The 12,376-nt window shown below is 45.7% G+C and overlaps 1 protein-coding gene across 6 annotated transcripts in view; it reads left to right on the forward strand.

Moving 5' to 3' along the window:
• Window positions 1–1,467: 1,467 nt before the first annotated feature.
• Window positions 1,468–12,376, forward strand: part of ERCC4 (ERCC excision repair 4, endonuclease catalytic subunit) — a 40,019-nt gene continuing 29,110 nt past the window's right edge. For 4 of the 6 annotated variants that reach the window (XR_012035497.1, XR_012035495.1, XR_012035496.1 and 1 more), the window contains exons 1-4: window positions 1,468–1,740; window positions 4,811–4,991; window positions 9,595–9,790; window positions 10,960–11,167. Coding sequence is in view for 3 of the 6 variants with exons in the window: in XM_072835843.1 (XP_072691944.1) it covers window positions 1,534–1,740; window positions 4,811–4,991; window positions 9,595–9,790; window positions 10,960–11,167 (792 nt within the window). In the remaining 3 variants the exon portion in view is untranslated. Of the gene's footprint in view, window positions 1,761–4,810; window positions 4,992–9,594; window positions 9,791–10,959; window positions 11,168–12,376 lie in introns of all 6 variants that reach the window. The other 2 variants (XM_072835844.1, XM_072835845.1) reach the window with 2 other exon arrangements.

The following is a 12,376-nucleotide window of genomic DNA, read 5'->3' on the forward strand; positions in this document are numbered from 1 at the left end:
AACGGGCTTTCTAGAGGGCAATGTAGCACTATGAATGTAATGAAATGCCTTATGTTTGTTCTCTTTATCCCACTAATTATCCATTCTAAGTGTATCTTAGGGGCATAGTTGAATTTATGTACAAAAAATGTTCAGTGAAATATTATTTATAATGGAGGGAGGGACATAGAGACATAAATGTCCACTAATAAGGGATTAGATTAATAAGTGTGGTATATCCTCATTTCAGAAATCTCATCAGCCACGTAAAAGGATTTTGTAAAATACTAAATACTATGTTCGGAGGCTTGTTAAATGCTAGTGACAAACTTTGAATTCTGCCTTATCTATTGCCTCAAATCAATAAAAGAAGTGTGTGGTGAGAGTGTACGTATAAAACATTGAACGTGTATATTTTATGATGTTGCAGTGGCTATTTCTGGGTCACGGAATAGCCAGTGATTTTCATTTTCTAACAAGGAAGGCTGGAGGGTAAAGGGATTTCCACATAGAACAGTTCCTCTGGTTGGATTATCAGGCGACCCTCCTATAGAACAAAGACTACCTAAGGTGTCCCTCTAGTGGAAGAAAGGACGGCTGCGGGGACACCTAGCTGCGACTTTTTAAAAATTGCTTATTGTAATCAAGACCTTCCGAGAGAAACAAACGCCTCAAAGTAGTGAACTCTTCTGATTATTCCAAAAAAAAAAAAAAATGTTAATAAGAAGACAGAGGCCAATTGCAAAAGTAAGAACCAAACTTCACCGTAGGAAAGGAAAAAAAAAAAAACCTTCACCGTAGGAAATAGGTGCTATTAATTCTGAGCGCACCTGGAAGGCTGACAATTATTAGCATTTTCATTGCCAAGGTCAGGGGACTAAGCTCCCCGGGTTTAGTTCTCTTCTTCTTGCTTTTGGGTTGCTTGGGTGCTAGTTGTAGATCCAGGCAGCCCAACTCAGACAGAAGGGACAAGGCAAGGAAGATTCACTAAAGGCTCGGGGCTAGAGCCTGAGGCCTGGAGATGACACCTGTCAGGAGCGCTAGCACCTCCTCGGGACTCCAGGACTCTTCGGCTCCACTCGGTTCCTCTTCGGCTAACTTCGGCCAGAGCATCTCCCGGCTTCAGTTCCTCTTCGGCTGAGCTCGGCGGGCTCTCAGAACCCGGGTGGGGGGCTCGGTTCCCTTCGGCTTCCTTCGACCGACGCTCGTCTAGGGCTCGGCTCTCCTCGGCGAAGCTCGGCTCTCCTCGGCGGAGCTCGGCCCACGCTCGCTTCCGGCTCGGCTCTCCTCGGCGGAGCTCGGCCCACGCTCGCTTCCGGCTCGGCTCTCCTCGGCGGGGCTCGGCTCTCCTCGGCGGAGCTCGGCCCACGTTCGCTTCCGGCTCGGCTCTCCTCGGCGGGGCTCGGCTCACGCTCGTCTCGGGCTCGGCCCTCTTCGGCTCCATTCGGGCTACGCTCGTCTCGGGCTCGGCTCTCTTCGGCTCAATTCGGTCCACGCCCGTCCCGGACTCGGCTCTGTTCGGCCGAGCTCGGCCGCGGCCCCGGAAGGGCGCCCATGGAGCCGGGCCTCCCGGCTCGGCCGACGGCTATGGCGCCGCTGCTGGAGTATGAGCGGCAGCTGGTGCTGGAACTACTGGACGCGGACGGGCTGGTAGTGTGCGCCCGCGGGCTGGGCGCGGACCGGCTGCTCTACCACTTCCTCCGGCTGCACTGCCACCCGGCGTGCCTGGTGCTGGTGCTCAACACTCAGCCGGCCGAGGAGGTGCGGCCGCCCGCGCGGGGGTGAGGGGTCCCCGAGAGCGTTGGCGGCCTCCTGAACCGACGCGGAGGCCCTGGCGCCTCCGAGGGCGACCACAGCCCCCAGCGCCGGGGGAGGGCGTTGAACGGGGTCGGGGGCGGCCTCTGAGGCAGATGCAGGTCCCTCACAGGGGCGCGAGGACACGGGAGGGTGGGAGGAGTCCCCAGGCGGACGCAGGTCGGTGACCCGGGTGCAAGGATGCGGAGGGGAGGAGTGGTCCCAAGGCGGGTGTAGGTCGGTGACCCGGGTGCAAGGATGCGGAGGGGAGGAGTGGTCCCAAGGCGGTGTAGGTCCGTGACAAGGGTGCAAGGATGCGGAGGGGAGGAGTGGTCCCAAGGCGGTGTAGGTCCGTGACAAGGGTGCAAGGATGCGGAGGGGAGGAGTGGTCCCAAGGCGGGTGTAGGTCGGTGACCCGGGTGCAAGGATGCGGAGGGGAGGAGTGGTCCCAAGGCGGGTGTAGGTCGGTGACAAGGGTGCAAGGATGCAGAGGGTGGGAGTGGTCCCAAGGCGGGTGTAGGTCGGTGACAAGGGTGCAAGGATGCAGAGGGTGGGAGTGGTCCCAAGGCGGGTGTAGGTCGGTGACAAGGGTGCAAGGATGCAGAGGGGAGGAGTGGTCCCAAGGCGGGTGTAGGTCGGTGACAAGGGTGCAAGGATGCAGAGGGTGGGAGTGGTCCCAAGGCGGGTGTAGGTCCGTGACAAGGGTGCAAGGATGCAGAGGGTGGGAGTGGTCCCAAGGCGGGTGTAGGTCAGTGACAAGGGTGCAAGGATGCGAAGGGGAGGAGTGGTCCCAAGGCGGGTGTAGGTCGGTGACAAGGGTGCAAGGATGCAGAGGGGAGGAGTGGTCCCAAGGCGGGTGTAGGTCAGTGACAAAGGTGCAAGGATGCAGAGGGTGGGAGTGGTCCCAAGGCGGGTGTAGGTCGGTGACAAGGGTGCAAGGATGCAGAGGGTGGGAGTGGTCCCAAGGCGGGTGTAGGTCGGTGACAAGGGTGCAAGGATGCAGAGGACGGGAATGGTCCCCAGGCAGATAGAGGCCCCTGCAGAGGGTAGGAGTCGTCCCAGGGTGGGTGTAGGTTCCTGACATGGGTGCAGGGACACTGAACAGGATAAGAGGGGACCCAGAGTAGATGAAGGCTTCTGACACAGGGGACGGTGGGAGGGGCCCTGAGGCCGATGCAGGTCCCTGACGGGCGCAAGGACGCAGAGAATAGGAGTGGTCCCAGGGAGAATGCAGGTTCCTTACAGCAGGTGGGAGGGCTTTGAATGGGGGTCAGATGCAGGTCCGTGGCACAAGCTCAAGGACACAGAGGGTAGGAAGGGCCCCAAGGAGGATAGAGGACCCCGACAGGGATGAGAGGGCTTTGAATGGGGGTTGGTAAAGCTGTTGCAGGTCTCTGCCACTGGTGCAAGGACACTGAGGAGTAGGGGTCATTTAAGGAGAATGGGGGCTGAGGGAAGGATTGCCCATCCCTGAAGAAGACAGGGATGTCTAGAGAAGGATGGGGGTAGGAACGATGAGGGAGTCCCCAAACTGGATATCATGGGATCAGAGGAGTGAGATCTCTAGAAGGGAACAGGGATGAGGATGGAGGACTCCCCCAGGGTAATGACAGGATGTGAAGAGATGCTGAGGCTGGGTAGAGCCCTGTAGGGAAGGGGAGGCACTGAGGGGGTTCACCCGAGCTGGGGGGAGAGGTGTATTGGGTTTGAAGGGAAAGGAGCTGGAAGCTGAGGATATTGGGGAAGCATACCTGCGGTTAAGGAATGGAGGACCCCGGAGACAGAGGGGGATACACCTGTGCGAAGGCGGGGCTTGGTATTGTGAGGTGGCACAGGCTGGTCTGACAAGTCTGATGAGCCCCTGGGTAGAGCAGGTGGCCGGGAGGAAGATGTCCCCCGAGAAGAACGACCACAGGCTTCTTGAGGCAGAGGCGCTGTCTGGTTTGTCCAGGTATCCCAGTACCTGTCCTAGAGCCTAGCACAGCACAGGGCCCCCAGGAGAGGGAGTGTTGCACTGAAGATACAAAGGGCCAAGGCACCGTGGACATGAAATCCCCTCTGGGGTGGACTGGGACCGAACTAACAGCCTGAAACACTGCCTGGGAAAAGGATTGCTTGTGATCTCACACAGTTAGCTTACCTGCACACCTGGCTTTGGGGGGGAAGTATTCTGTTGCTAGCAGGCTTTTTTTTTTTTTTTTTTTTTAACTGAGGGCTTGTTGTTGTTAAAATGCTAATAACAACTCAGGTGCAGCATGCCTGGGTGGCTCGGGGATTGAGCATCTGCCTTTGGCTCAGAGGGTGATGCTAGGGTCCTGGGATCGAGTCCCACTTCAGGTTCCCCCCAGGGAGCCTGGAGCCTGCTTCTCCCTCTGCCTGTGTCTCTGCCTCTGTGTGTGTGTGTCTCAAAAATAAATAAATAAAACCTTAAAAAAAAAAAAAAGAAAAGAAAGAAAACCTCAGGTGCAATGATTCTTTAGCGCAAACCCAAAAACAAAACAAAAATAAAATCCTGGTTAAGTGTATATGGTTGGTTGATCAACATAAATTAATAACTGAGTTTGTATATTCCTTACGTGTATTGGCTCACATTTTATAATTCTTTTTAAGATTTTATTCATTTGAGAGAGCGTGAGAAGGAGAGGGGAGAGGGAGAAGCAGACTCCGCTCTGAGCAGGGAGCCTGACATGGGGCTCTATCCCAGGATCCCGGGATCACGATCTGAGCCAGCCACCCAGCCATCCCTATTGGCTCTCATTTTAAATACAAAGACCTGCAACCTAATAAAAACTGCCCTATATTGCAGCCCTGGTGGCCCAGCGGTTTAGCGCCGCCTTCAGCCCAGGGCGTGACCCTGGAGACCTGGGATCGAGTCCCACATTGGGCTCCCTGCATGGAGCCTGCTTCTCCCTTTGCCTGTGTCTCTGCCTCTCTCTTTTTGTCTCTCATGAATAGATAAATAAAATGGTTTTTTAAAAAAAAAAAAAAAAACTGCCCTGTATTAAACAACCTACTAATAAAATTTGATTTGATTTAGGAGTATTTTATCAACCAGCTGAAGATTGAAGGAGTTGAGCACCTCCCTCGCCGGGTAACAAATGAAATCACGAGTAACAGTCGCTATGAGGTCTACACACAAGGAGGTGTGATATTTGCAACAAGTCGCATACTTGTGGTCGACTTCTTGACTGATAGAATACCGTCAGATCTAATTACGGGTAAGAATTTGCAACCTTATCACTATTTGTATGTAAATTGGCACTTTATTGCGTGTGTCTGTGCCCTCTGCTAAACTAACCTAGAACCTCCTTGTGAGCAGCACTGGATGTTTCTGCTCAACATCGTGCTTCCAGGTGTTAGCACCATAGCAGACACATTTTGGATGCTTTAAAAGTATTTGTGCCCTGAAATAAGTAACCAAATGAGGAAGTAAAGTAAGAATGATTTGTCCTTATCTCATAAGCTAGTATCTGGTAAATACTTGGCAATTGTCTGGCATTTGCTTTTAAAACCTAATCCAATTTTAAGTGTTTACAAATATTCTTTGTATGTTTCCTAAAAGATACGGTTTTCTCTTTAAAGAGTTTCCCCCCAAAAAAAAGTTTCCCCCTACCACCATGATTTGAAATGAAACCAAGTAGTTGCTTAATTATTTTGAGACGTATGGTTTACTTTTAGCTAAATTGATAATAGAAAAGGAATTATTTTTCATTGTTATTTGTCCTTTTGAAAACTTTTTCTGATTTTCTCCAAAGCTAACCCGAGGGCCCTACCCCTCTGCCCTCAGATTACCTTTTGCTTCTCCCCAGTCACAGCACTAAAGAACACCACGTTCTCTTCGCCTGTTTATTTGTCTGTCCCACTCATGAGATAACAAGCTCCATAAGTACAAGGAACAACTTGTTCATCGCGGGCTAAGTAACTGGTACATGTGTTCGTTGGATAAAATGATGCATGAATATACCGTGGCCTTTAGTGAACTTCTGGAGGGCACAGAGACTGTGATATTCATAATCAATACTTCCCACCATGGCCCTGAACCTAGAGGACCCTCAAAAAATATTTCATGAGTAAATGTATGAATGAATGCTTTATGTGGCATAAAGCATTGTGATTGAAGAAAGTGTTGTTATGGTTTTATAGCATTCATGATTAATTGTTCTCAGCCAGGGCCCCCAGGAGGTGAGGTCAGACTCGGCCTTGAAGGGTGAAGCCACCACGTACAAGCAAGTGACTTAATTTCTATAAGCCTCAAGTTTCCTTTTTTTTTCCCGTTACTTTTTTTTTTAAGGTTTTTTAAAATTTATTTATTCATTTGAGACAGAGACAGAGAGAGAGCATGAGCTGGGAAGAGAGGCAGAAGGAGAGGGAGGAGCAGACTCCCTACTGAACAGTGAGCCTGTTGTAAGGCTCCATCCCAGGAGTCTGGGGTCATGACCTGAGCCAAGGGCAGAGGCTTGACCGACTGAGCCACCCAGCTGTCTCTCTTTTTTCCATTTCTTAAATTGAGAAAATGGTGCCTCCCAGAGTTATCGTAAGGATCAAGTGAGTGAAAATAAATTGCTCAGTATAGTGCCTGAGATATACTAAACAGTAAAGAATAGCAAAAAAAAAAAAAAAAAAAAGAAGGCTTTTCATCTCCAGAAATTCTGATACATCGTAAAGTCTTTTACTGTTTGCTGCTTTCTTCTCAGCTCAGTCTTCGGTTTCTTTACTTTTTAAGTGGATAAAATGGGGGGAAATGTACTGGAACTACCACTAGATGTCAGTATTGCTCTTTTACTCACCATTCAACCCAATTAGGCAGAGAGCAATAATGCATCAAAAGAAACGTCCAGATTATAGTTTCTAGGTAGCTCCTAATTAAAAGCACAAAATTTTGCATCTATTTCTGATCAAGTCCCAACCAAATATGAGGCTGGAGCTGCTGCTGCCCCTTGGCTGAAAGGAATGCAGATGAATGCCAGGAGTAAATCCCTTCAGATTCTGCACCCTGGAGGGATCCACCCCAGAGACTTGTGATGATGCTTTCACCATGGTTCTCACAGACCAAACAGCAGTTCTTGAAGCATCTGACCCTCCAGAAGCTTCTAAATGCCCCCAGCCCTAACCTGTCCCCTGTCACTGCCCAGTAAATTCACCACCACACCCCACACAAAGGTCCCTGCCAACCACAACTCCTCAGCAGCCAGAGAACTATCAGTGACAGAAGTGCATAAATGGCTATCCTGACTACTTTCAAAAGACGAGACAGGAGGCTTGTGTTGCTGAAATAGCTCCTGACACCTCCAAATAGAACTCAGAACACACTTTCCACAGCAAACTTAAAAAAAAAAAAGTTACATGTTAGATTTGTGTGCCCAATGCTGTGATTCAGTCTAATATTCATTCAACAAACATTAATTTACTGAGAGTTCCTTGTTTGGCAGGAATGGGGTGGGTGCTGATGATTGGAAAATGAATGAGATGGTGTGGTGGGCACCCACCTCCACCTGTGCCAAAGGTGTGAACCTGGGCAAGTTGCTTAATTTCTGTATGACTCAGTTTACTCCTCTGTAAATGGAAGCCGGCAACAGTGCCTTCCTCCTGGGATTAGCATGAGGGTGGGATGAGGTCATGTATGTAAAATTCCTCACGCCTCACTTGGCACATGGTGAATGTTCTCTGGTCATTGCTTGTTGTCGTGATGTCCTTATCTTTGAGCGGTTTAGTGGAGGAGCCAGATGGAAAGAAGTAGTGACTCAATACAGTCTGAGATACAAACTGTTATGGGAGCATAAAAATGAAATATAAGTAGGCTTTTGTGAGACTACCAGAAATGCAGCCTAACTGTGTTTTCATCTTTTTTTTTTTAAGATTTTATTTATTTGAGAGAGGGAAAGGGAGTGTGAGCAGGGGGAGGGGCAGAGAGAGAAGCAGACTCCCTGCTCAGCGGGGAGCACGAATCAGAGGTTCCATCCTCGATTGATCAATTGATCGCTGAGTATATGACCCAAGCCAAAGGCAGACGCTTAACCAGTTGAGCCACCCAGGTGCCCCTGCTTGTGTTTTCTTGTTGCTGGTTTTTAAAATGGTGGCTGGGGGTATAGGAAGGGGGGTCCTCAGATTGTATCACTTAGGAAAAACCAGGTTTTGTCCTCAGCACACCCCCGTCCCCACCACCACCATCACCACCATTGCCTGGTTTGGAAACTTTAGTCTCCCACTACTTGTCGGATGACCTTGATCAACTTGTTTCCCTCTCCTGATCTCATAATAACACCTACCTCATAGAATGCTCATGAGGATTAAATGAATAACAGTCCACTTAAGTACCTAACCCTGGCGCCTGAGATGGAATGGTCATTCTCCTCTTCTTCCTCTTCCTGGGTTCCAAAAGAATGACAGTCTCTTGGAGCACATTTTCTTAAATTGAGGTTCATCTTTTTTCTAAAAGTCCACTTTTATTACTTTAACCTTATATGATACTTCAGTTTAGGTCAGCAAGTGTAGCGTAGGAAAGTACTTGGAAAAGTCCAATGACTAGGTCCAGTCTTTGCTCAGTGGTAAATTAGTTTACCTACATAAACTAATGTATGTATTGTGGTGATTGAAAATCTTTGTCTACAAACATGTTGTGGTTATTGAAAATCTTTGTCTACAGACTCCTAAATAACACTATTAATTTTTACCGTATCTGAAAAACAATTTGCTTAGCTAGAATAAGTTGTAGCTCCATCTGCCTCCATCCAAAATGTCAACACCAAAACAATAGAATCTGAATCGAGCTTACTGAACTAGTAGAGAAAGGAGTCACTAATCACTTCTAATGCCATTTCCCAGGCTCTAGGAGTGATGTGAACTGATATAAAAACACATAAGCACATTTATGACAAACTTATATATAAGGTAATTGGCTTGATGTAGGTCTAAAAAACTGAGAATCATCGTAGAATAATTGAGTTTTTGATTCAAAAATGATATCTGTGCGCTCTTATGTAATATATGTTCCTAATCAGTAGTCACACTGCATGAAAACGGCATAAATATGTATAATATCGTGTGTATATGTTACATATACATATCAGAGATCATCTGCTCCAATACTCCAATACATTTTATACATAAGGAAACATGTAACAGTTGTCTGTTTTTGTGATCTCAGAGGCATCAATCATACCACCCCAGAACACAGATGTAGTAAATACATTCATTAAGGGTTTTTATTTTAATGGACTAATTTATCTCTCAATTGAATATACTCTGATTCCAAAACTTGAATTGTTCTAGTCGGTGATGCAGATGTTGCCCAGACTCCTGAATTGCTATTTTATGTAGTCCACATGTGGTTCACATATAAAAGGAGAGTCAGGGAGCCATTTCGCTTTCAGAAATTCTTCCACTGTGCCAGACACACCCCACCCCAGGGCCTTTGTTCTTTTTGTCTCTTCAGCCCGGAACTCTCTTGGCATACATGGCGACAAGGCTCACCTCTTCGTTTCCACCTACCCTTGGCTCAGACGGGGCCTCAATGAGGCCACCCTATCGACAGTCGCCAATCACCACCCCTCCCACACACTCCCTCTCCTCCTCTGATTCACTCTTTCTCCCTAGTAATTATCACTCTACAACCAGCTAAATAGTCTTCGTGTTTATACTGTGTATCGGAAGGACCATGGGGACAGGGATTTACATCTGTGGGTTCACTGCTGTATCCCCAGTGGAGATCAGTGCCTGCCCATGCCCAAGGAGGTACTCAGGAGACATGTGGTGAATAAGTGAATGAAGATGTGCATGACGTTCCATGACTCTTCTGCAATCTAAATTATGATTTCCTCCCAGGCATCTTGGTGTATAGAGCTCACCGGATAATCGAGTCTTGTCAAGAAGCGTTCATCTTGCGTCTGTTTCGCCAGAAAAACAAGCGTGGTTTTATTAAAGCTTTCACAGACAATGCTGTCGCCTTTGATACCGGTTTTTGTCACGTGGAAAGAGTGATGAGGAATCTTTTCGTAGGGAAGCTCTATCTGTGGCCAAGGTAAATAGCACATTGCAACACATTTCTGGGAGAGAATCTGCTATAACTTAAATGTGCACTTTAACACGATGTAAAATTACTGTAATTGCACTCCATACATGACAGCCGGGCTCCTAACAAGCACGTCAAATAGAAATAGATGGTCACCGCATCCGTGGTTCTTTTATAAGTAGAGAGCGATTTGATAGTTATTTTTCTGGTAGCGCATCAAATCCATCCAAGGGCAGCCATTCCTTCTTGTATGTTTAGTGAGATCCCCAGAGAATCTAGACATTCACATAGACAACAGCTTTAGGTGAATTACAGATTTATTGGCTCTAAGACTCCCACTTCACTTTGAAAATTGCCCATTGGGGAATAAAGCACCAAGGTTTTGAGGAATTTATATATATGTGTAGGAAAAACTGTAAGGTTTCAGTGTTCAAACATCTTGCACTTATGCTAATACATATTTTGATTATATTATATGGCATTTACAAAGAATTGCCATAGTCTTTTTCCTCTCCTGATTATACCTTATTTTTTTTTTAATTTTTTATTTATTTATGATAGTCACACAGAGAGAGAGAGAGAGGCAGAGACACAGGCAGAGGGAGAAGCAGGCTCCATGCACCGGGAGCCCGACGTGGGATTCGATCCCGGGTCTCCAGGATCACGCCCTGGGCCAAAGGCAGGCGCTAAACCGCTGCGCCACCCAGGGATCCCCTGATTATACCTTATTAAAGGGATTGGGACACTTATTCTGTGGAGGACCAGATAGTAAATATTTGGGGCTTTGCAGGCCCTGCACTCCATCACAATGATTCATCTCTGCTGTTAGAGCAGGAAAGCATCCATAGACAGTCCATAAACAGTGGGTGTGGCTGTGTTCCAATAAGACTCGTTCTAAAACTGGGTTCGGCCCAGACCATAGTTTTGCTGACCCCTGCCTAATTTGAATAATAATGTCCATTCCTTGAGGATAAAAGTCTTCTTTTATCATTGTCAAATTTGCTTTCTATTTTGTTTATGAAACATTGTCATTTTGCTTTCTATTTTATGTCTTAATTGCATTTTACCAAAAAAAAAAACAAAAAAAAAACAAAAAACTGTGAGAGTATTAAAACAAGATCAGAAATACAAAGCTCTTAAAACTCAAGAAAATCTTTGAAAACTGTTTGTCTCTGCAGGTTCCACGTAGCTGTAAACTCGTTTTTAGAACAGCACAAACCTGAAGTTGTAGAGATTCACGTTTCTATGACGCCTGCCATGCTTGCTATACAGACCGCCATCCTAGACATTTTAAATGCATGTCTGAAGGAGCTCAAATGCCATAATCCGTCCCTCGAAGTGGAAGATTTGTCTTTAGAAAATGCTATTGGAAAACCCTTTGACAAGGTACTGTTTCTTTTCCTTTTAAGCACAGTTTGTGATCTTATAATTTTGAAGAATCCAAGTTATTTTCGTAATTGCAGTGTTCTTAATAGGAATTTGCTATTATTTTATAATTAATTTGGAGCTGGTTTCAGGGTAGCTTCTTTGGTTTCCTGGAACATAATAATTTGTAGTAAAATACATGGACGGACATATAAGCACAACTCTGATTTTTGCAGTTATGCAGTTATTATCTTAATATTTTAAGTATAATTAAGAAAAGGATAAGTAACCTTTTTGCTCTGAAATGACAGCATTTGGATATCTACAGGTAGGAGAGTCTTACATAAGAATGCTTCATGAATTTAAGTTTTAAAAAAAGAATGCTTCATGATTTACGATCTTTTGTTTAGAATAAAAATAATTGGGATGAGTTTTCATTACTGAGGAATGTGAACTTTGCTCTGTCTTAAAATTACATTTTGAATTGAGAAAATGGGACTTTAGTTCAAAGAACTTTTATTCTAACTGATTTTTTTTTTTTTTTTTTTTTTTTTTGGAGAGAGAAAGCATGCATGAGGAGGGGGAGGGGCAAAAAGAGAGGGAGAGAGAGAATCTCAAGCAGACTCCATGCTAAGCCTGGAGCCCAATGCAGGACTCGATCTCATGACCCTGAGATCATGACCTGAGCTGAAATCAAGAGTCAGAGGCTTAACCGACTGAGCCACCCAGGTGCCCCTCTGATTTTTTTTATCATAGATGAATATTAATACAGATGCAGATATATCAAAGATTGAATTGTAAATCCAGAAAAAGCTGACTTTTAAAAAATTCCAGATAGCTTTTTTTTATTTTTACATATTTTAGTGGAACAAATTCCTGTCTTTGAAACTCTGAACCAATCTGTCACTGGAAATAATGCATAGTGATTATTAAAAAGGAAAAATGTAACGCCTCATTTCTCTGATTCTTCCAAAAAGTTATTTTACTGTGAAATAATGATATATAAAACTAATTTCATATGTTTTTTTCCCTTGTTCTTAAAGTATAGAGCATGATCAAGCCAAAAAGAAAAACCACCAAAAACAAACCTACACATTCTTTTAGTAGAATGCATATGTCCTTAGGAAAAAAAACAAAATATAGCCTAATATGTTTTGTGCTAAGTTTCTGGTTATCATTTCCTGACTAATAAAAGTCAAAGTATTATTTTGGATATTCTTTTAGCAACCA

This window comes from Canis lupus, chromosome 8 (assembly GCF_048164855.1).
Source record: "Canis lupus baileyi chromosome 8, mCanLup2.hap1, whole genome shotgun sequence".
In the NCBI taxonomy this organism is placed as follows: Eukaryota; Metazoa; Chordata; class Mammalia; order Carnivora; family Canidae; genus Canis; species Canis lupus.